The sequence below is a fragment of the Mesoplodon bidens genome (genome assembly GCF_964165515.1).
Source record: "Mesoplodon bidens genome assembly, chromosome: 9".
In the NCBI taxonomy this organism is placed as follows: domain Eukaryota; kingdom Metazoa; phylum Chordata; class Mammalia; order Artiodactyla; family Ziphiidae; genus Mesoplodon; species Mesoplodon bidens.
Genome location: NC_138166.1, coordinates 29,923,277 through 29,948,600, shown reverse-complemented (window position 1 = coordinate 29,948,600; position 25,324 = coordinate 29,923,277). Strand labels below are relative to the sequence as shown.

The window sequence follows — 25,324 nt, the reverse complement described above, 5'->3', positions numbered from 1 at the left end:
TCGTGCCCTGGTTCGGGAGGATCCCACATGCCGCGGAGCAGCTGGGCCCGTGAGCCATGGCCGCTGAGCCTGCGCGTCCGGAGCCTGTGCTCTGCAGTGGGAGAGGCCACAACAGTGAGAGGCCCGCGTACCGGGAAAAAAAAAAATTACTTCTAGGGATCACATGTTAGGGGATGCACTTTTGAATAGGACACACGGTATGAGGCAGGGGAGAAAAAGGCGATGAGAGCTGTCGGTCAATGCACTTTCAGTGCAAAGGCAGAGAGTGAGATAGAGTGGCCACTGATCAAAACCCAGCTCTCAGAAACACCCACTCACGATTCACCCACAGCCCAATTGTCTTGTTTACAAGGATCCATGATCCGTTTGATTACTTTAGGCATTAGCTGTGTCTCTGAACAACCCAACTGATATTGCCTTCCTTAGCCTGTCATATCCCATCAGTGGATTGAGTTTATTTTCTTTCCCATCAGCCTTGCCTTTGCCTTGATATTGAGCAGATGCTCATTCTGAGTACACTTATCTAGCAGTCCTGCCAGTTTCTGTCACAGCAGACTTCTTTTTTTTTTTTTTTTTTGCTGTACGCGGGCCTCTCACCGTTGTGGCCTCTCTTGTTGCGGAGCACAGGCTCCGGACGCGCAGGCTTAATGGCCATGGCTCACGGGCCCAGCCGCTCCATGGCATGTGGGATCTTCCCGGACCGGGGCACGAACCCGTGTCCCTTGCATCGGCAGGCGGACCCTCAACCACTGTGCCACCAGGGAAGGCCAACAGACTTCTTTTTTGCCATTTAGTGCTGTTGAATCTGTTACTCAGTCTGGCCCACCCACTCCCCCCCAGTCCAGGTTCTTCTTTGAATATGAGAGTTTAGAGACTGTTTGCACTGTTGTCTTTGAGCATCTGGTGAGTTTTGGACACATTGATGAGGATGCTGATTCAAATGCATCCAGAAGGAAGAAGAGAATTTCTAACATAGGACTCCTCACTTTATTTCCTTCAAGGCCAGTCCTGTTGGCTTTTTTATGCATCTGCTCATTATTTCTGAATATTTTTAAAGTAGCACCAGTCTTGATTATCCAGGCCCTGGTTATTTAGCCTGTGGGTCCCTCCTAGCCCCCTCTTCCTTCCTCAGTTGCAGTTCCCTCATTAGCATATTTTCCAGTCTTGTTGCTTCTTAAAGGCAAGAACTATGCGTTAATCATCTTTTTCTCTGTCGTGGGTTGAAGAGTGGCCCCTTAAAAGATAGGTACACATCCTAATGGTACTTCGTTTCAAAAAAGGGCCTTTGTAGATGTCATTAAGGATCTTGAAATGAGATCACCCTGCATTCTCCCGGTGGGCCCTAAATCCAATGACAAGTGTCCTCATAAGAGACACACAGAGGAGAAGGTGACATGAAGGTGGACGTAGAGATCAGAGTGATTTGATGTCAGGAAGCTGCCAGCCACCAGAAACTAGAAGAGGAATGGAATGGATTCTCCCCTGCAGCTAAGAGGGTGCAGCCCTGATAACCCTGAGCGTCAATTCCTGTTGTTCTGAGCCACCCAGTTCATGTTGTCAGATGAGTTACAGGAAACGAATACATTCTCTGTCCATGGTATCTGGTGCAGGACCTAGCAGATAGGTACTCAGTGAAGTTTTCTACATTAATCAGTGGTTCGTGACTCAAGGGTTTACCAGGAGAAATAGGACAGTGCTGGTAAGAATGAGCCAGTTTTAGCTCATCCGTGCTTTCCCTGTTTGCTCCTTTATTTAGGTTAGTAAAATATTCAGGTTTAGAGACGAGTCTGTATGCCTGAGCCTTGTTCTTGGGACTTTGGAAAAGCATTGGAAAAGAAGATGTACTACATTTTTGTTGCTACGTTCAGCTATGAACCATGAGAGTGATTTTCCAATGGAATAACAAGATGCTTTCCCAGGCTCCTTGCTGGTCATTAAGCTTGTTTTGGGAAATGAGAGCCATCAAACCTCCCCTGGCAGGTCAGCCTTTGTAATCAGAGGAATGCAGGGATGGAGGAACCCTCTCTTTGCCTCAGAGCCATATTTGGGCAAAATCTGGGCTGCCGTACAGATGTGCCTTAAAGAAACCAACAAGGGTATTATCATCTGGCCACTGTAATCCCCTGATATTTATGCTGTCATCAGTCAAATTCTGATCATGCGATCTACATGATCAGAAGGCTACATCTGCTCACAGCTCCCTCGTAGGGTAACAACTTGTGTTCAGTGTATCTAGACGTGAAGAGAAGCACAGTTAGATCCTTTCTTCCAACATTAAAAAAGTAGAAATGGTCTAAAGTCAACATACTCAAATTACCTGGAATGATTTAAAAAAGTACAAGCCATTTTCCACCATGCTGGAAAACCTTGAAGGTTTTATTCTCAATATCTTTGCATTAATACAGATGCTTTGTACTTTGTGCTGAGAAAAACAATCTGTTACACATAATGTAACTTTAATATACAACATAGAAACTCATCCTAAGTTAGTTACAACAAGGACCTACAAAAAACTTCATAGGAAAAAAAGTTACCTAATATCGCCACTGTATTTTCTAATAGACTGACCCTGTTAGACCCTGTCACCAATGCTCAGCTCTGTAAACAATGGTTATTTCCATGTTCTGGGGACTTATTAATAATAGGGACACTAAAATCAGTCTAAAAAGTTCTAGCACGTCACTATATACTGTACAGTCCTTAAAAATAATTTATTGTACTGTTTCTAAAAAAAGGTACTAGGGGTGATCTTTTGCTCTGTTTCCACATTCCGGAGTTGCACGTGAGCACTTTCATCTAACAGCCTAAAATCACGAGAACTGAACTGCAATTCACAATCACAGAGACGAGGTGGTGGAGTCGAGGACTTCCCGCCCGTTGCACACCGTCGGCACATACGTGCTTGCAGAGGCTGGAAAACAGAGCAGGACAGAAAATTCTGGATTAATCAAGGGGGCCACAGAGCTACGGGCATGGATAATCCTAGACACTAGTTAAAAGTAAAAAAACTCATTTTAACTTGGCTTTGGAGAATGCTAGGTGATTTAGTGCTGTAGTAGGTCAACCTTCTCAACGTGCTCTGCTCAAAATTAGTCTGTATCCTGGAACTTACCTCCATTACTGTCATACCTCTTGGAGAGAGTTGATAAGCATAATCACTGTTGAAAGAAGCCACTTGTGGGTTTAGAATTAGCTTTGGTAATCTTTAAACTGGTTAAAATACAGTGTGCAGAATTGAAAGCTCACTGCAGTTTCCTTAGACTGTTAAATTACGTAATATTTTCCATACCTTAATTAATTTTGTTCTCTCTCGGCCGTAAGTCATCTGTGAACTCTACTGCCGTAGAGGATGGTTTGCTATATTTTCATTGTTCAGTGGATAACCTCTGTGAAAATTCTACTGAGGGCTGGGGTGCTAAGAACTTCAATTTCATAATAGTTTGCAGACAGGAAGAAATTCCAAAGGGATGATGCTCTTGTTAATGACAATAGTGACGATGGTGTCGGGGTGTGAGTATAATACGGATATGTATATTCATTCTTTTTATGGCTTGTCGTTTTCCTAGATAAAATTCCTAGCTCCGAACTTGTTTTAAACAAAAGTTTTGTTTTTGTGAGAAGTCTAGGGACAGTTAAGTGATACCTGGTTTGCCCTGAACGCTTTTTCCTTTTCCTGAATGAGAACAAAAGCAAGGAGCCCCATCCTCCATAGGATGAAACTGTATGGCCAAGAGAATCAGTTAGCGATGGCCTCACATTACCTTTTGGAGCTGATGACGTCCCATCGCCTGACCTGTCCATCTGGACACACTCTGCCCGGGAGGAGCTGACCCTCTTGGCTACCTGACCACAGCTCAGGTCAAGCTGCCCAGTCAGCTGTCCCATCCTTTAAGGGCATAGCTCTTGGTTAATAATCAGATAAACCAATTTCATGTCATGCTAAAGTGTTCATGTTCACTATCATAGTGGAAATATTCTTGCTCAATGAAATTGCATTTTTCCTAGGAATTTCTTTAAACACGAAGGAAAAACTAAGTATGAAATTGGATACTACGTGGCATTAAGTGGGGTTACATTCACCATCTTTGGGGCACTGAAGTCTTTCAGCAGACACCGCCCCAACTAGGGAAACTCCAGCCTCTCCGTTTTGCACTGATTACTTGTCTAGGTTTGTGAGAAAATTACAAAGTCAAGTCTGTGTGGCTGCTTAAGGTTGCAGTGGAGTCATGTGACCTGGTAACGCTTTTGGAGATATTTTCCTCTTATCATTTTTAGAATGAGGTTCAGTTTCTTTTACAATATGAGCCCACTAAAAGCTGCAATATCTTGGGGGACAGGGATGGCATAATCGACATTTCCTGAAACTTCTACAATGAAGACATAGTGTGTGCCAGATAAATGCTTGATGGAAGGTGGTGGTGATAATAATTCCAAATGTGAGGGCATCAATTTATTCTTTGCAAAGCTTCTTAGTATACTTTATCTAATTCTCGCTTCATCAAAGCTAGGTAAGGCAAGAGAAAGAACAAGGGGAAACGGAGTCCAAGCAAGAGTGCTCCTGGCTATTCAATATGTGCGTTCTCTGCAGCTTCCTTTTAACCACCTGTCTACTTGGCATCTCCATGTGGCTGTTTAATAGACATTTCAAAATCAAGTGGCCAACGCATACCTTTGGATTCCCTAACCTGTCCCCATTTAGTCTTCCTTTCCTCAGTGAATGGTCTCACCATCTGGCTAGTTATCCAAACCGAAAGTCTAACATTTAAGCTCCTTTCCTTTTTTGTCTCTCCTTATGGGTCAAACCCGTGCTCAAGTCCAATCAACTCAGGCTCCATCTCCAACTACTTCTGTCTCTGCATCCAGCGCCCCGGTCCAAGCCAGCATTCCCTCTCTCTGGGCCCCTGGAATAGTTGCACTACTGGGCTCTCCGTGTCCACCCTTGCTTCCCGGCAATGCTTTCTCTATACAGTAGCCAGAGTATTTTTAAATGTAAGTCAACTACCTACACACCTCCTGTGGCTTCTCTTTGTGCTCTCCTTACTCTGGTTTATAAATCCCAGCACGATTCAGACCATGCCTATCTTTCTGAATTCACCTAATTCTGTGCTCCCGCCCCTACGCTTTTTTGCTTTTGTTCTCAAACACAGAATACCTATTTCTCAGTTTCTGGCCTTTTGTAATAGCTGTTGCCTCTGCCAGGAACGTTCTTCCCTCTCTTAATCACATATCTGGCTCTTTCCTGTCATCCACATGTGAAATGTCACCCTCTGAAAAAGGCTGTCATCAGGCCACCTAGTCTGAAGTAACCAGCCAGTTTCTCTCTGTCACGTTATCCCACTTTAAAGCTGAGTTTTTTCCTTGCCTTTTTTTTTTTTTCTTTAGTGTCTTACGTCTTATACTCTTGACTAGAAAGTGTGCTGGGGCTCTGCTTGTCTTTTTAATTATTTTATCCCTATTGCTCGTCATGGAATAGACACTGTATAAATATTTTCTGAATGATTGTGTGAATGATTGCCTTTCAAAGAATGGGGGGAACCAAGAAGTTTAAAGAAAGAAATAATCTATTATCCTGAAGGAATGACCAGCAATTGTGAGGCCTTTCGGCAGCCTCATTTTGGAGCAGGTTGGCCTTTCTGCTCCTCAAGCCACATGGTGGCATCGACCATCACCCACGTCTGCAAAGAACTGGCTGGGGCTGTGAGCATCCCATAGCAGGCATGCTGCCTTTGACATTTTGGCTAAGCTCTTCATCTTTTCCGGGATCAAGTTTTATTATTTCTGTGCAGGATTTTCATTTTCAGAGGTTGAAGAGGAATGATGTGTCATGGGGGTACGTCTAGGAGAACCAGGGATTAGTGTGTTAGTGCTCTTTGCTGTCGACCTTGAACTAGTCTAATCCCCTCTCTACCTGTACTTTTAAAGATGGTATCAGAAACCTACTCCGATGTTCCCCATGCTATTCTGGAATTTAGTGTAATTCTGTTCTTAAGCGTGCACTTAGGATTTGCTTGCTCACTGCATTCTAAGTTCTTAAAAATTGGGTATATTTTGACCATGTAGGTAAGAAGTATATGGGCTGCAAAGATAGCCACATGGAAAATCCGCAAGCTCATTAGCGTCACACAATCTTCTACTAAACACCCTGTGGACATCATTATGGAAGGTTACAGAATAACCTGGAATAATCTACCTGCTTTGGAGGGACATTAAAGGGAACCTTCCACTCTTTGAGAGGAAGATAATGCAAATTCAAGGTCTTCTTGCAAGGAATAACAATAGCAAAAAGCCCCACAAGACGCTGCAATTATTTTTTTTTCCCTAAACACTTTTTAGTGTATTGAAGGGGATTGTAACTTGTATTTTTCTGCTTCTCTTTTTCTGTTTCATCTGTAGCTTTTGCCAGTGCATTTTTTTATTATGTTAAAAATATTCCCATTTTGGTACATGCTGCTGAGTATAGCAGAGGAAATTACTGTTTTATGAGTTTACCATCTCAATTACTTTGCCTTTCATAAATATTTTACATATGCTCCTGTATTAGCCCATCTGTTATTCCCCAAGGTAGTAAAATATGTGGAAGAGGAAAGTGCTGTCATTTTCGTGTGTGTGTTTGTGATGAGCTTTTCTACGATTTTAATGAAATTCTCACGAGATTTTTAATGGCGTAAGTTTAACCTATTTTCTTAAGTGAGGTGAGGCAGATTTCTATAATCATCCTTTCTGTCAGAAATAAGAGGTGTGCAGGCTTATTTTTGGCTTTTCTGGGAGTCGGGGTGAGTAGCAGCTGTTACTCTAGGCTAACGTGGTACTTTTTGCTATTTAAAGTGAAAAGTGAAGATAGCTGAAAAAAGACCTAATAAGTTCCACAGCTGACCACAGAAGGACCATTCACACCCATCAAAAGGTACGTTTTGCTTCACAAACTTGATGAAGCTTTAGAGATCAACGCAGCCAAGTGGCAGCTTTGTCTAGCACCGTGAAATCCACTTTTCTTGTACCAGTAAAGCAGAGACTGGCCAGGCTTTGGAGAAAATGACCCGATTTTTTCTAACTGGGCCCTCAGTCAATGCTAAGCATATTTATTTAATAGATTCTTATGGATGCCAAGTCTGTTAGTCAATTTAGTGACTGAGACTTGGTTCCTGAGAATCAGTGTGTTACTCTGTGTAGTAGATCAGACTTGGAAAAAAATAAAACAAACATTTAAACAGAAAGGACATTCCAGTCTGTTCCCAGCTGTTCCATTTCCTTGCTCCTGGTGACCCCAAATAATTTCTCCCAGCATGTCTGCTTGTTTAGATATTTTAATTCTGTGGTCATGGAATACAATTTCCATCCGTTATTTGTTGACTTGTCCTCCTGCTTTGTCATTGAACCTCGTTTTTTACTCATCACCTTAATTTACCTGTGCTAGGGCCCCTTGGTCCCATTTCAAAAGAAGTATATGTGTTGATAATGTTGTCTGGGCAGATGTGACACTGCTAGCCACTTGTTTGGTAGCCTTGCTATGTCAGAGATTTCTCAGTGGGAGACTGAGAATCCATTATTAATAAAAGTGGGCTAGATTCTCAGGGGGTGTTTCCCCCTTTAGGACCAAAGTAATTGTCATAAACTGTTACTAGTAGTCTTAAGAGGAAATCATATTCATTATGATGTTGGATAGAAATCTGTAAACATAAGATTTAGTTTCCAAGTGTGGAGTTAGAACTTATGAAAGCAAAGACTTCTTCATTCAGTGATTCATTTCTTAGGAGACGAGATTCATGGGAAGAGGAAATACAGCATGTACCTTTTTATAGACTGCGATGCAACTTAATTACCTCATGAACAGAAATTCCACTTGGTCTTCAACTTAATACCTCAGTCCACTGTTGCCACATCATGAGGTCCTTTCCAATTATGTTCTTTTATTCTCTCTTCCCTCCCCCAAGAAGTACCAAAGTTGGATGCACAATAATTTGTAAATAAAAGGACTCAAGAATTTTTTGTACTCTTCTTCCTATTTTTCATTCTTCTCACATCCTCTTAGTTGCTTAACACCCTCTTTTCTATCCAAATGTGTTTTCAGGCAAGGAGCAGAAACTCATTCACCCCAAGGCTCAAACAACTAATAGGAGCTATAAGTGCTACTACATCTAGGGATCCAAATCAAAAGCCAAAAGGGTTAAACTCTAATAAAATAATGTCAGACATTACTCCTTCTTTCTAGTGGAGCTGATCCTGTCAGCCTCACCTTCCAGTTATCCACAGCATCTGCACACTGTATTAGCTTCCACTGCTACCAACCTGATTTAAGCCACCATCATCTGGGTTAGGCAGTAGCCTCCAGAATGAGGTCTCTGCCTACTTGCTGTCTTATATTTTGCCCACACAGCCAAAACCATGCTTTTAAAGTCAGTTCCTGCCACAGTGCCGATGAAACCCTTCAAGTGTTTTCTCAGTTCTTGCAACAGAAAAGTAAAAGTCCTTACGGTGACTTCCAGAGTCCTCCAAGATCTGCTCCATCTTTGTCCTCATCTCCTGTCACTTTCACCTTTATTCATTTCCCTCTAGCCTCATTGGCCTCTTGGATGTTCTTCTAACTTTGGACCTTCGCATTTGCTGTTACCTCTGTGTGGAATGTCTTTCCCCCAGACGTTCCCCCAGACAATGCCTGGCTCCCTTCTTTTGTTTCCATCGTGTCTCTGCTCAGTGTCATCTTATCACTTCCTTCCACTCTATCAAAACAGGAACTCTCTGCATCCTCAGTCCACCTTACTTGCCTATGTCCCGTATTATTTTCTTCGCATCACTTATCAGCACCTGAGTTATTAAGCATTGTCGGTTTGTCTGTCTGTGCCCCCTCTTGCCTGATTAGAATGCAAGCACCGTGAGTGTAGAGTTGGTCTGTTTTGTTCATTACCACATCTCCAGTGCCTAGAGCTGAGCCTGGGCACAAAAATTTCTTCAATGAAGGAGTGAATTATCCATCAAATTGGTCACATTTACTTGGTTAGTGGTTTCTCTCCCAAACCCTCTGAAATTATTCCAGGTAAGGCAGACATGTTAAAATAATTTTTTTCCATATGAGTAGGCATTTTCCTGCTATAGGCACAGAGATATTTCCATTTATAGATGTCCTCCAGAGAATTTCACTAAAAATGAAAAGGAGGTCATAGAAATAGCATATAATAAATTGAGGTTGGACCCTTTGCTTTGTTTTAAGGTTTTGATCATCTGAGATCAATGTATGGGCAGTATTTGATTAAATACATATTTTCTTTTTTATTGACATATAAACATAGTTCTCAGCATGGTACCCTGTTCCCAAAGGCGTTAATAAATTTGGGGTTACGTGGAAATGCAGATGACTATAGGTATCTCTCATACAATATCAGACTTGCTGGTTTAGGAACTCTCTTTGAGCTACTATGTTTACAATCTGTTCTAATGTACAATACAGAAGGGAAACTGTACAATGTAATGTAATTCAAGAAAGTGATGCTTTTAAAAAACTATGGAAATGAGAGAAATTATATCTGACATAAACATTAACTATATTCATCTGTCTTCATCAAATCACATTTTCTAAGAAACTTAGTGTGTAGCCTCTTTGGAATATCAATGCCACACCTTGTCTGTGTGCAGCCTGGGTGTGGGGATCACTGGGGGCCAAAGATACATGATTTATGCTGTTGAACTCCCTGGTATGGGCTTTTGAGAGGAACACAAGTCTGTACTCATGCTGGTAGAACAAGATGCTGTCATGTGTGGTGCTTAAGAGAAAGCTTTTAACTTGAAAAAAAATCATTGCATGTGCAGATGCTAAGATTCTCACTGTCAGAATAGTCTCTGAGATGAATTTTGTAACTGAGCTGGGGCAGAAAATCCAGAGGCCACAGGAGCCATAGAGCAGCTTTTGAGAGTTTTATCTATGACTTCAGTTATCAAATTCCTTAAAGTACCTAATAGATGGAACCCTGGTTTTCTCATCTATAAATGTGTTTGTTAGAATAAATGATCCTTAGCATCCCTTCCAGCTCCAGTCTGTGTATTAAAGAAGGTGGGCTATAGCTGCTTGGGGAAAACCTAGCAAAACAGTAGAGGTAAAGAGAAAATGATTTAAGGGTTGCTTTAGAGTGGTTGTGAGAGAAGTAAATGGAAATGTCAAATAAAAGAAGGAGAGGTATTAAACATCAATTTCCTAATGTATATAGGGTTACCTATTATAGCTGGAGACTATCCTCCCGTCCTCAATGAGGGAATGAAAGGGAATAGAACGAATGAGGTTCTCAGGAGTGCTGTGGACTTTGCTCTCTTAAGGGAAAATGGATTGACATCTATCTGATTCGGATGTACTAGGTGTATTCTGCCTGGAAGCAAATGGCTCAACTTGCTGAAAACTCTAGGCTCTTCCTACGTTGGTCAGAGAGGATTTATGTTTATAATATACTTATGCCTGTGGCGAAGAAGACGTTCATTTCAGTCTGGGTTGCCAAATAACTTCCTAATTTGCTGGCCAGTCATCATGGGACTCCCTGAACTGTAAAGTGCAGGTATATTATGCTGTTTTTCTGGACTAGCACTGTAGAGAAGAAACTTGGCATTATGTGCTTTTATTTATTTATTTTTTTTAATAAAGTCCTGTTCAGAGTTGAACAATGGCTTGCCCCGGCCAAGCGGGGTATCTTCAAAGCTTGGCCATTGATAAATGCAAAAGCTTATCCTCAGGCACTTGCTTTCTGTTGCTGAAGCTCTGTGGCAAATTATACTGTGAGACTAGAAGACGGTTCCCTCGATCTTTTTAGACTGCTGCTTTCTTATTATAATGTGCAAATGCTTAGTGATAAAGAATAATTCTATTAATTGAGCAGTTCGCACATTACCACCTAGACAAGTGACTTTATGAATAAGGTTGTGGCAGAGAAAATCAATCTCCATATGCCCATGGCTCCTCCGGGACCCAAATCTGGGCATCATTAATTAGCAGAAGCCTCTTGGCTGATCTTAATGATAATGACATACGTACATCTGAATGATCACCATGAGCAAGAGAAATACACATCCCCGTAGGACCACGTCTGGGTACATAATAGCTCTGAAGACTGTGGGACACACTCCATTTCTTTCTTCTCCCCCCAGTCTACGCTGATGCAAACCCATATTAGTGTCAAAAATATTCTGACCTGCGCAGGGCCTATAGCATTTTATGCTGCCAAACCTCACGTGTGCATCCAGCTTGTCTCCCTCAAAATAACACCATTCGCTTACATTCTGCACCCATGCTGGTAGCACAAGATGCTGTCGAGTGTAGTGCTGAAGGGAAGGCTTTTAATTAAAAAAAAGAAAAAATCATTGAATTTGCAGATGCTAAGATTCTCAGCATACGTTCTTGATTGCCTGTCTGTGGGAATCAGCTGTGGGAAGCTCCTTTGCTTCTAAAGCAGAACAAAACAAAAAATGACCTCTTTTTTTTTTTTCCTTTTCCAAATACAAAGGATGTTTACTTATGTGTGTGGGTGTGGGAGCAGCATTATAAATATGAGCTTAGGATTTCAGGGTCTCTGAGTTCTACTGCTATTGGAAGGTGCATTCCCCCCTTGAGTAAATGTTTCTTGAGTGGCCAGGTGCTCCTATGGGGGAAATGCCTTTGAGGGTTCGGAGAGCAATGGGGGAGATGACTGTGCTGGGATGTGGCTCTTGACATCATGAGGCAAAGGATGGGACTTCAAGGGCCCCTCCTTCTCTGAACCCAGGGCCTCCTTTCTCTTTGAGGGCATCTAAGTGGAGCTCCCTGCTCTGCACTGATAGCAGTGGATGAAGCAGACGGGATGGTTTGGGCCAAGGTTCTCAACCCGTTTTCCTCAGACCATCTCTGTTGAACTAGCTGGAGTATCTGTTACCGACCAGACTTCTGACCTTTACCAAGACCCCATGATACAAAGGGTGGGGCCTGGGAATCTCCATTTCAAAGATTTTTTTTTTTTTAATACACAAATACTGGGGACAACTGGCCTATGGGTACACTTAGTGGAGAAAAGTTACTGTTTCCTTTATTTTTATTATTCTGACTCCCACTGTATGTAGTTAATCAGATACAACTAAAATTGGTCTCTTTTGCATATAGTACTATGTAAACATTTCTCAAATGGTGAGTTTTCCAAGATGTCCTTAACGATGTTCTTTCTTCCATGCCTGCTTCTGAGTTTGGCCATGCTTTTCTATCTTTTTGGAGCAACTGCTCAGATTTTAAAACCCACTAACTGATCTTCTTTCTGCTGTCAGCCACCTTAGCTGCTGTCAGGGAGCTCACTTAGACTCCAGAGTGATGTGGTATCTCTGCTACTCTCTCGCCAGAGAATTAACCCTGAATTAATATGGCCGCACCTTCCAGTCAAGGTGACTTCTTGGTATTGCATAAGGTTAAGTGTGTCATGTCACTTTTTCCCTGCTAAGAGTGCAGTACCGGTTGGATTTGGGATTTGGAGAGTGCAGCATAATAAAACTGGACATGAATTCTTTGAGCGGTGGAGTCTGCCTCCCTCCCCTTGAATCTGGGTGGGTTCTGTCATGCTGTCTGGGTCCCATGTGGAGAGGCATGCCACCAGGGCACCATGTATGAGAGTGAATCACTGTGGACCCTCCAGATCAGTTTAGTCTCAGCTGACACCACAGAAGGACCCCAGTCAAGGCCTTGCAGAGCAGGTGGACTGCTCAGTCAAGCCCTGCCTGAATTCCTGCCCCACTGAATCAAGAGAGATAACAAAAGGGATTTCTTTTAAGCCACTAAATTTGGGGGAAGTTTGTTATGAGGGAATAGATAACGAAATGTGTCTGTGTGTGGTAACTCCGTTGCTCTACCACCTTACTCTCGTCCACACATGGGGTTTTTGTTTTTACCTCTGGAGGCACTAAGTCAGAAAAACAGCAGCAATACTGGTAACAATAATCCATTGGAATAAAATGCCTTCAAATACTTAACCAGAAGAACATAAATTATGTGCAACCTAAGAAAAACACATGCTGTACTTAATGAATGCAGAGCAATTTAAGGATTTTTCTTGATTCTTTAAACAGCGTACTTCCCAGTATTTAGGAGGGAAATGGATATTAAATGAGCTAAATCTATAATGGAGGAAACAGGCACTGAAATATTAAACCAGTTGCTTAAATTTTCATCATAGTGGGTCAGTAACACGTTTATACATAGAACTAGATCCCATAGGCAAGTGGCTTTCAAATATCTTTGATTGCAGTTCATAGAAATAAATATTTTACCTGAACCTGGTACCCATACATAAACTTGAGCAAACTTGGTGAAATACTATTTACCCTGTTACATATGATGCACTCTAAGATACTTTATTCTCTTATCTTTTTATATTTTTTATTATTTTTCTTTAAATGTCCAGGTCAGTTTTATTATATTTTATTAATTAAATAATTAATTAACTTGGCCACGCCGTGCGGTATGCGGGATCTTAGTTCCCTGACTGGGGGTCGAACCCGTGCCCCCTGCATTGGGAGTGCAGAGTCTTAACCACTGGACCACCAGGGAAGTCCCTCTATTTCCGTTTTTAAAAAATGCTGGTCAGGGCTTCCCTGGTGGCGCACTGGTTGAGAGTCCGCCTGCCGATGCAGGGGACGCCGGTTCGTGCCCCGGTCCGGGAGGGTCCCACATGCCGCGGAGCGGCTGGGCCCGTGAGCCATGGCCGCTGGGCCTGCGCGTACGGAGCCTGTGCTCAGCAACGGGAAGGCCACAACAGTGAGAGGCCCGCGTACAGCAAAAAAAAAAAAAAAAAAAAAAAAAAATGCTGGTCAAACATGCCAAATAAATTTCATGACCCACTAATGGATTACATTCTACAGTATGAAAAACACTGCCCAGGACACTAACCTTCCTGGGACCAGGGATTCTGTCCTATTCACCACTGTGCTTAGTAATTTCTGGTGTATAGAAGGCATTCAGGCATTTAATGACTTTAATGAATTTCATGACAGTGGTTCCAATTTATTAAAATGGGAGGGATACTAATCACAAGTCAGGAAATCCAGTGTCAACTCTTGAATCATTGTATATCCTTGAGAAGTAATTTCTCTTCTTTTCTCACCTATAAAATAGAACTTGTGATATCTTGTACACATGGGATAAAATGAGCCCACAAATATTAAACTATCGTGAGTAAAAGATAAAGAGTTACAAATAAAAATAAAAGATCAATGGATTCGTTACTTATGCACTTTGAAATGCCTAGAGATACCACTCAAATGCTTCACTTTGTTACTTTACTGCCACTTCTTTAATTTGGATTAATTAGAGGAAAACTGTGGGAAAAATGATATCTAAATTTAGACCTTTTTAAAGAAAAAAATTAAATTTCACTGAGTAACAAAGTAGTCCTAAAATGTTGGGCTGGATAGACTCCTACCTTGAAGTAATAGTTGGGCCACTAGCAGATGAGATACTGAGTGACAGCTTAAGCAGGTCCATGGCAGTTGCAGTACATTGTTTTTGTGTAAATGGACATTTCTGAAATTCTGAGGGGAGACTCGATTGGGTAAAGTGTCCTTGTTAACTCTTCAGGAATTTATTAATTCCTAGTACATACATTAGAAAATGCCACCATATCTAAATTACTGAGGTTTGGATGTATGAGATCTGAAAAGTATCTGTGGAAGACTTAGGGACTCTGCTAAATTGTTTTAATAACAGCCAAGAGCTCTAAGCCTCTTTCTGCCCAGAGGTAAATCATGCTGCATAGCCTAGGGTAATTTTCCTTTTGTTCTCCCTGGAAAGTCTACCAAGTAAGTAGTTCATGGGAAATTTCCCGGCTTGTTTTCTGGATGAAGGAGCATGATAAGGTGGTTTGGTGCCCTGGCTTTGAAATCAGAGAAACTGGCTCTTAAGTTCTGGTTCTGCCACTTTCAATACGTGTGACCTTGGGTAGATCTCCAAGAGTTGTGAGCGTTAAATAAGCTATATCACACGTGCACACATGTATGAAGTACTTAGCACAGTGCCCAGCACAAAGGAAACAATAAATGATAGTTCCTCTTAGCTGTATTATTGTTGTTTTTATTAGTTATCATTATTAGTTATATGCCAGTTCTTTCTGGTCTGGACTAGCTAGCTTTTGTAGTTCAGCTGCTGGAAAAGAGATTTGTTTGCTCAAGAAATAAGCAGGTTTCTTTAAGGTTCAAGGAAAATTATTTCACAAGTTTTACCAGGTCCTGGGACTCAGCCCTCGTGACACCTGGAAATTTAGCCGAAAATGCAATAAGGTCTCCATCTCTATAGCAGCTGAGACGGACGAGTGGTATGCACAGCGCATCACTGGACATGTGCTGTCAGCTATCAGTCTTCCCTTTGTTTGCTAGGAAAAGGGCAGCCCTATGAAATTGTGCACTTTGTTGGAGAAACTGGGGCACTAATGCGATTGCTCACTTTGTGATGCTGAGCTATTTCGAAGTTTCCTTTCTAATCGGCTCAGGGCAAAATTGTGAAGCAGTCATTTGTCTCTGTCACTTCCAGTCCTCCTGCCCCCCACCCCCCTCCCCCCTTCCTCTCCCCCCCTTCCCCCTCATCCTTCTGTCAGTGACTTTCTCCTACTTCATACCATAGATTAGCTGAAAATGGCTTAAAAGGTTGTCCCCTTTAGCTACGTTTGTGTTTTAGATGCCTCTAAAGAATTAAATGATTCTCCAAGGCTACTGTTGCAGATATTTGCAGGCCAGGAGGTGAGAGAATTCTGACTGGGAGTTACCCTGGTATCTTTCAGTTAGCACTGCCTTCTCAGCTGAAAAACCATTGTGTCTTTGTCTTTGAAATAGGAGGAAGATCTATTCTAGCGTTTTCCAAAGTGTATTCCATGGGATGTGCAGTTGATTTTACTGTGATCAGTTACTTTTAAGAAACTGTAAATAACAAAGTGAAACAGGTTTCCCTGCTGTAGAGATTCTTAAAAACCTTTATCATGCTCATGTGAAAGGAGGTGCTTTGAACTTCCAAGTGGGTATTTAGGATGTAGCATTTTCCACCTTATTTGATTATCTTCCTCTTTGAATTTTTATGAAGCACCTTCAGCATCTATGTGACACAGAACATGCTTTATAGAGCACCTATCTAGTCCAACCCTCTAGGCCAACTAAGGAAGGAAATAGTAAAGTGATGGCTCAAGGTTACCTGTTGACCTAGTTGCAAAGTCAGGACTAGAAATTTGGTTCTCTGGCTCTACAACTTGGTCAAAAATCCCATTTATGGTTATGGATTTAATGTCTGTCATCCCTGCTAGACCGCATACTGCCAAAACCGAAACTTGACCTCTTCCGCTTATCACTGTATCCTTAGCACCCAGCACAGTACCTGGCACACAGTGATCAAACCAGCACTTACTAAACTGAATTGAGATTGATTACGGGGATGGACATGTGTTGCCTGTTTCTGTCTATGTCTGTTGCTCTCCTTCTAGCCTGCTCCCTACTCTATATGAAGGGGTCAGTGTCAAGTTCCATACTTACACTGAGAATACGTGGTCCCAGTTCCACTGACACTGAACCTGTTCAGGTGCATTCTGTGTGTGACCACATTCTTCTGGGGTTGAAACAGGATGATGTGCACCTTGGGTGCAAACAAACAGCCCAGGACCACGAATCCACTCAGGCTAACCGAGATGCACATGGTCGTTGTCTGCACCTATAAGAAAAGATTGCCTAGTTAAGTGTCTTGACCATAAATTCAATACAGTGGCCAACTCAAGAGAGCACTGAAAAAAGAGCAAACTGAAAAAACCCAGGTCATCCACAGTTCTGTTCTTATTCTAGCCAAACCAATACAGCAATTATATTGGATCTTCTGAGTTTTGGATGCACATGGAAACATTGCTTAGGATTTGTAAGCAAACACTCTTCGTGTTTGGTGTCCTGAAGGCTTGCCAAGACTTCACACAGATTTTCTTGTTTTGTTTGTTTTCTTCTTTACTTTGTATAAAGATATTTCTGCAGAGCCACTGAAGTCAGAATCTTAAAGAGTAAAATATCAATATTCAATGATGAAGTGACCAGATAACTGATAATTTGAGTCAATCAACTTGGCTTGTTTAAGGTTTACTATATTATGAACAAATCTGGTCCAGTTTCGTATTTCCATTTATCTTTCTTGCTGGGAGCTCTTTCAGCTCTTGGTTTCCCTATTCAACACTGGGGGACATTATCAACTTTCTTCTGGGGTACCTATTCTTTTAATTATTTCATTAGCATCTCTCTGGAATTTTGATACATCAGGTACTCACTGTTCCATCTTTCTGTTCTCCAGGCTTCTATGCACCCATCCTTGACAGAGAATTTTCCCTTGCTCCCTCTTTGCTTCCCCTGAAAGCAAACCTCAGAACTAGGTTTTGTCATCTCTTCTGTTCATTCCCTGGTCTGCACTCTTCATCTTCTCTGCTCTCCTTATTTATCCTGGCTTCAGCTCCCATAGATTTTCTGGAAAATCCCAAATTAGATTCTACATATTTAATCACTTTCAGTATGAAAAATGGAAATTAATTATTTCTTCTATCAGTTTCTACTCAGAGTAACTATGGTAAATCCTAGAGTCACTTTAGAGTTCTTTTTCCTTTTTCCCCAGCCGATGCTATTACCAGATAGCAATAATTTCTCATGCCCTAAAGTGTCTGACTTTCTTCTGTAATCAAAGGAAGCTGAAGACTGAACAGTTAACTGGAAGAGCCACATAACTTTAGAAGACTTCTTTCTGTTTTTGATTTTTAAAAAATCAGGTTACGCTCGTATCATAATTCTTCAGACTCTGGTTTTACTTTAATTGCTGAAAGTAAATCTCTCCTCACTATCTTTTTTTTTAAATTTAATTTTATTTTTGGCTGTGTTGGGTCTTTGTTGCTGCATGCAGGCTTTCTCTAGTTGCGGCGAGTGGAGGCTACTCTTCGTTGCGGCGTGCGGGCTTCTCACTGCGGTGGCTTCTCTTGTTGCGGAGCACGGGCTCTAGGCGCGCGGGCTCAGTAGTTGTGGCTCATGGGCTCTAGAGTGCAGGCTCAGTAGTTGTGGCTCACGGGCTTAGTTGCTCTGCAGCATGTGGGATCTTCCTGGACCAGGGATCGAACCCATGTCCCCTGCATTGGCAGGCGGATTCTTAACCACTGCGCCCCCAGGGAAGCCCTCTCCTCATTATCTTAAAGCTCTTGCTCCCCTAACCACTCCAGTGCTCTCCAACTTGGTCCCCAGTTTCAGGTTCTTCTCTCTTTTGTCAGCTTCCCAGAAAAGTCTACTATCTAATTCCATGATGGAAAAGCCTTGATAAGTCATAACTATGTTATTTATAGCAAGTCCATTACTGATGTAAATTTTTTTTACATATATGTATAATATGATATTAGAACTGTGCTGTTCCTGCCTCGGTTTTGACCGTGGTACCAATGTGAAAGCTATCAGATATTCCAGTGGGGGTGAGACAAGTTCAGATGGGCACATTTTCAAGAAAACCTTCTATAACTTTGAAACTCCTCAGATACTTTAAGTCATTACAAGGAGAGGAGAAAGGAGGCTTCTGTGAGGAGATCTTGCCCAAAGCTGTGCTGTGAATTCCATGCCCTCCACCCCTTAGGGGGATTGTGTCCATCTCTTCACTTAAAGCTTACAGAGGAGGGCGTCACTGTGGCCCTTCACAGAAGGTTTGAGGTTTTTCTGTGGTTGGGAGGATGCTCTGGCTGGGAGCCTGATTCCTGTCTTGAAAATCTAGAAGGTGAGAAATGACTAGTCACTTTTGTAGCAGAGCGAGGAGACTTGCTGATGTATTGAGATAGTCTTTACTCTAAAAATTTATCAAAACAAACGCTATGTGAGTGGTATGCCAGACAAGTTGAGCCATTGTGGGTCGTCTAGGGCCCATATGGAAGGGCCTGGAGTCCTTCTCAGAAGGAGGCTAGAGGGGAGTAGCTGGACTGTGACAACTCAGAGTAGTGAATTGCCAGCCAACTCACTCAAGGACTTGCGGGAGAAAAAGGCCAGCAGGACCTTTCTGATGATCAGGTGAAAACACCCTTTAATCATCTTCCAGGTTACCCCAAGGATGTGTCTTTAGCCACTGCGGACTTAGAGATCATAAAGTCATCCTGTTATGTAAGAACCATCCTACTTCTTCCTTATTACCCTCTAACCGGGCCTGAGAGGGAAATAGCAACTGGTGGACTGGGGAGTGTGAGCTGGGAGAAAGGGGAAGCCAACCACTGCAGCTCCAAGGCAGGCCAGACCTCAGGAGAAAATGATACTGAATGTTACGTCATGATATGATTTGATAACTACATAGGACAAGTCATTTGAATTTCCTACTAGAGACTTTTTTCCATTGAAAATGATTGTAGGACCTTTTGTCACCTAAGGGCACACAAATTCATGGGCCTACCAAGGTCATGAGAGTTTTCATTCATTGATGTATCCCCGGCACTAGGATGGTGTCTCACATAAGGTGAACAGTCAGTGTTTGGATGTATCCACTGGAATTTCCATCCAGGGGTGGAGGGGTGACTAATCTCACCAACTACTAAAGGGACACTGGGAAGCATAACTAAAGGTGCATTTTGGTCATAGTTTATGCTGCATATTTTTCAGTATACCTGTTTTAAATTTGATACCTTTTAATTTTTTTCAAAGCCCAAGTATCAGCCTCCTAGTTTCAGTTGCTCAGTTTCCTCTATAACTCACACTATAAAGAGTCTGTATTTATCTATAATTATTTGTTCTGAGTCTTTGAACACTCCCAGTCCATGCTGCTTTGTTTTCATCTTCTTCAAGCTCCTAGAAACACTTGACATGGTTAATCACTTCCTGGATACATCCTTCCCTCACTGGACAGTTCCTTGTCTGAGTTACCTTTGCTGACTTTTTCTCTTCTACCTGAATTCTAAGTGCTGGAGTGTTTCAGAACTCAGTTTTGGACACTCTTCTCTTTACCATCTCATTGAGTTCCATGGCTGAAGTACCTCCTATGTGGATGATATTCATATATGCAGTACTAGTTCCAACTTATCTTCTGGGCTTCCAGACCTATACATTCAACTGCCATCTTGGCATATTGTTGTGGTTGTGTAGTGGGCAACTCAGAATGAATATGTAAGCAGAACTTGATCCTTTCCTCCAAGTATCTCCATTTAAGTGACACCAAATGCCACCCACTTGTGCAAGCCAAAAACCTGAGAGTCATCCTTCATTTTGCCATTTCCCTTACACCCACACATCCAATCCAGTAGCAAGTTCTGTTGGTCTTTTGGAAGAGAATCCTTTATGGTCTCTTGGGCTTCTGTATGTCTTTCAAGCAGCAACTCCAACTGCCTTTGTTCTGGACTTTCTTTTCAATGGTATTTTTATAGCAAAGAGCCCTAGAAGATAGAGGTAGTGCCTGTGGAACAAAGGACCAGCATATCACTCATTAGAGAAGATTCAGGTTCCCTAATCTATCTGTTCTTCCCTGCAATGCCACCGCTGACTGTGCCGTGGTCATCGTGCCCTTTGCATCTCCTGTGGGAAATGGGGCTCAGGTAACCAGAGCCAGTGCGGAGCTCTGGCTACTGCTGTTGCTTTGAGTCAAAGTCCTTTTTGTCAGTGTCAACAAGACTGTGGCAAGCTAACATGTTAAGTTAGAATCAGTCAAGTAAAATCTCAGACCCTTCAGTCTTTGACAGTTGTGACAGTGAGATTGGAAAGGCTTTCTCAAAGAGGAAGGATGAGGGCCTTGTGGGCTGATGAAGAGGCCTTGAGAGCAGTCCATGGGGATCCGTAGCAAACAGGCTGACCAAACTGTACAGCCCACCAGGCAATAAATAGTGCTCCACTTTATTGCCATTAAAGAAGAGGATTTGGGGGGTGGTTCGCAGGCTGAGTAACAGGAAGTAGATTCAGATAGAGCTGCTAGACCTGTACTGAAATTGTTGCTGACTCACCTCTGGGGGTGGCGTGGATTTCCTCCCTATTCTGGTTCAGGTCCTTGGTGGACAGAAAGTTCTACTCTTTTTTCACATAAAAGTTGCAGAGACAAGCACCTACACTGACCCTGAAAAGAGAAGCCTTCAGAGAAGCAGAGACCAGGTGAGTCACTTGAACTTTGGCTGGCCCCCTTGGGAAATGAGGGAAGAGGGCGACTAGTGCTTGTGAAGGAAGAATGGCAACAGCTAGGCCCTCTTAGGGCTCATCCCTTGCTATAGTCTCTCACGCCAAACTTAGATCCATTCTGCGATGACAGAAGTCTCAGTTTTTTACAGTGGAACCTGGCTGCAGAAAAGGAGCTTTGACCCTCTCTGTCAGATTACCCTGAAACAGGATAATGCTCTGGGAAGCCATAGATGAGGCACTGACCAGTATTTGGGCTCTTCCTGACCTGGATTGGGTTTAAAATGCTGACAAAAGTGCTGCACCAAAGAATGAGACTGACGCAAGGAAATCTGGACAAATTCTTGCAGTCAGCTGCAGCCCTGGAAAGCTTGCTTAGCCCTTATGCTAAAACCGGGCAAGACGCTAAGAGATGTTGTCACGATGAGACAGCAAATGCCCTGGATTAAGATGAACTCCTTGACAAAAGTTGCTACTGTCTGTGCAAGTCAGTGGCAAGTGAGCTGAAATATGCAAACCACGTGGCCCAGGCAGATAGCTACCGATATCTGGCTCTGGCCTCTGAGTCAAGGGGTCCCCAAAGTTGAAATGAACAGTGACAGTAATGATGACGTTGCCATTCAATTCAGGGTTTTGGGTGCTCAGAAACATTGGACCTTCGTTTGGTTGAGCCATGCGTAGCTGCTGCATGCTTGAAACACAGAGCAAATGTGCCTTCCTTCCTGGCATGGAGATGTCCATGCTGCCTGATTCCTCCCTTACTCTCTCCATCCTGATTGTAGCTGCCCTAAGAAGAAAGGAAGGAGAGGAACAATGTCTCCCCATCCCCAAGGGTGGCTGCCATCCATACGCACCAGACCCAGTATGCTGGGAAACTCTGGGGAGGGAAGAACTCAAATTTTTATGCTCTGCTGGTTACAGACAGCCAAGTCACCATCCTACCCAGACCTGTTAGGGAGAAGGCAGGCCTGGGACCAGAATGAGGCAAATGAGGAACTTGCTTGAGATAACACATTTAAGGAGGCACCCAAAACTCAGTAATCAAGACAAGTAATATATATATTTTTTGTGTGGTATGCGGACCTCTCACTGTTGTGGCCTCTCCCGCTGCGGAGCACAGACTCCGGATGCACAGGCTCAGCAGCCATGGCTCACAGGCCCAGCCGCTCCACGGCATGTGGGATCTTCCCGGACCGGGGCACGAACCCGTGTCCCCTGCATCGGCAGGTGTACCCTCAACCACTGCGCCACCAGGGAAGCCCCAAGACAAATAATATTTTATTGCAGTATTTTTTAAAAATAAAAATTCATGCTAGGGCCTCCCTGGTGGCGCAGTGGTTGAGAGTCCGCCTGCCGATGCAGGGGATACGGGTTCGTGCCCCGGTCTGGGAGGATCCCACGTGCCGCGGAGCGGCTGGGCCTGTGAGCCGTGGCCGCTGGGCCTGCGCGTCCGGAGCCTGTGCTCCGCAACGGGAGAGGCCGCGACAGTGAGAGGCCCGCATACCACAAAAAGAAAAAAAAAAAAAAAAAAAAATTCATGCTAAATTCTATGATGAACACAATACCAACCTTTTAAATAAGGTTAAGATCGGTAACAGTGCTGGGCTGTGATGTATTCAAAGTGAAGGCAAAAAGAAAAGTCAGCAATACTGATCTTATCATGATGACTGCTCATGAAGGTGTTACCGGGCCCCCTCTGCACTGCCTACTGGAAATTGGGACTTGTGGAACCTACACAAATGCTGATGTTCCGGCTACAGTGGTGGCTGCGGGTAATAAAAGTCCTTTGTCTCTGAGTTAGGAGTCTCAGGTCTTCTGTCAGCATCCCCGAAACTGTGGCGGGCTAACCTGTTAGATTGCAGGATGGATTAAAAACCCTTCTCGGTCCTTCACAGGTTCTGTCTCCATCACTGACATCCTACCCTGGGCTCTGGCCACCATCATCTCTGACCTATCGCAGTCACTTAACTGCTCTCCCCACCCCTGCTTTTTCCTTTCTGTCATACGTTGTCTTTAGCAGCTTGATTTTTTTTTTCCCTAAAATGTGAGATCACAAAATATGAGATTATTAAACTGCTCCATTTAAAAGTATTTCAGTGGTTTCTTCTTCCATAGAGAACAAAATCTAAACTTTTTGCTATGGCCTATAAAGTCCTATGTGGTCTAGCTGCCCACCCTCCCAACCGCCTACCTCTCATATAAACTCACTCTTCCATCTACTCATTAAACTGTAGCCCGATACACCTTTCTTTTCTAAGACATTTTTGCCTAGGGCTGTTTGCGCTTGCTGTTTCTTCTGTCTAGCGGGTAGAATTCCCCTGGTTGGCTCCTTCCCATATTTCGGTAGGGTATTATGAAATAGGCACTAGTAGGGGTGGCAAACATTTTTTGAAAGAATGAGATGTGATACATTTCTTTAAATCTTCAAAATAGTCAACATGGGAGAATTGGAATTTCTCTGCAAGTACTTAAACCTTGTAAAAATGCTAAAGTCACCTCCAAGTCTGCCTAGGCAAAATGCTTTGCCTGCACCAACCCCAGTAAGAATCCAGCATCTTGATACCTAGAGTACAGTCCTTTGCCTAGCAGCATCTCCATCATCTGGGAGCTTGCTAGAAATCCAGAACCTTGGGCCTCATCCCTTCTTACTGAATCAGAATCTTTAGCAAGATTCCCAGGTGGATGCGCCTTAAAGTTTGGGAAGCACTGTAGTAGCATAACCCCGCTCCCTTCCATCATAGTACTCACCCCTGCATGAGTTATCGTGAATTTTCACTTGTTAATTATTTACTCACCATCTCTATCCTGCTCTCATTCCCCACCAGATTGTAAGTTATAAAAGAGGAGGGGCTTGTCTATGTTGATAGCTGTATCCCCAAGGCCCATAATAAATGCTCAGATACTTTTGGAAGACATGAATGAACGAAATACTCAGTAATTACCATTTAAACTTTTTATGGTAAACTTTCCACCCAAACGTGACTTAGTTTTTCTTTACAACATTTGAACTATGTATTGGATCCCTGATGAATCGGTGTTTGATTCTTATGGTCTCTGGGATGGTTTTGTTGTGATACAGAAGGAGGCAGGCTGGATATTTCTCAAAGATCCTTTGAAGTTTTGTATTCTTACCCAAGTTTTTGCTTGCTCTGTCTTGATGTCTCTTACAGCGTTGACTAGTCTTGCTTGTTCTAGGTTTTACTCCTACAAGTCCATTCTTCATTTTAAGGATAGATAAGTGTGTGATATAGTAGGAAAGGCATGGATTTGGATCCAAAAAACTAGTCCTACTGTTTTTTAACTGTGCCACCTGGGAAGTTAATTGCCCTCTGAGTCTGTTTACTCATCTTTCTAATGGATAATGAAATTCGCTTTCCAGGGTGCTAATGAGAATACGTGAGCTCATGTATGCAAAAGCACTTAGTAGAATAAGGTCTTGGAATTTGGTCAGGAAGGCTTAGTTCCTTTCTTTCCCTCTTACCTTAATCATGTCACTTTTTGCCCAAGTGAGCAACCAACCAAAAGAAAGCAAGAAAAATTTAAAAATCACAAGACCTCAAAGCCCTTAAACATTACTTAAATGAATTCCTCTACCTGGTATAATCTGACCAAGCTGCCAGTTCCCATTCACTTCTCACTAGACTCCCCCTATCTTGCATTTGAGCGTGACCGATATTATTGCATTCTTCTTGGTTCATTTCTATTTTGCCTCAAGAATATTCCCTGTAGGCCCTATATACTCTAACTACCTTACTTGCACTTTCCTACCAAGGTACAGGATGAAAGCCCACCTCTTTAAGGAGATTCCTGGAAAGACCAAGCTCTTACTGATCCAACTCTTTTTTGAAACAAATAGGCATATAAGAGTTTATATCAGCAATTTAATTATAAACTATTCTGTGTTAATCTTGAATTCATTCGTGCTTGTTATTTTTTTCCCAACTGAGATGTAAGCTTTTTGAAGACTAGAATAGTGCTTTATATTTTTTTTATAACTCCCAGTGGGTGGCAAAGTACTGAGTCATAAACCTTGTTGACCGATGGCCAAATTCCTAATGCTGGTACTTAGATTATTATTGGGTACCTTTCTGATGCTGCTGATTCTATCCGAGCCTCATGGTTTCCCTCCAGGAAATTTTAAATCGCAGTCTAAAACAAGGGTCCTGAGTTCAAATACCTATAGGGCTATGCAGATTCATACGTGAGGGTAACCACGTGTAAGCATTCA

At 42.6% G+C, this 25,324-nt stretch overlaps 1 protein-coding gene across 1 annotated transcript in view; it reads right to left on the bottom strand.

The window, feature by feature from the left end:
- Positions 1-2,837: 2,837 nt before the first annotated feature.
- GRM3 (glutamate metabotropic receptor 3) overlaps positions 2,838-25,324 on the bottom strand; it is a gene marked incomplete at both ends in the record, with an annotated part of 104,901 nt that continues 82,414 nt past the window's right edge. Inside the window, 2 exons of the mRNA XM_081243959.1 lie at positions 2,838-2,911; positions 16,498-16,672. Coding sequence (XP_081100085.1) covers positions 2,838-2,911; positions 16,498-16,672 — 249 coding nt within the window. The remainder of the gene's footprint in view (positions 2,912-16,497; positions 16,673-25,324) is intronic.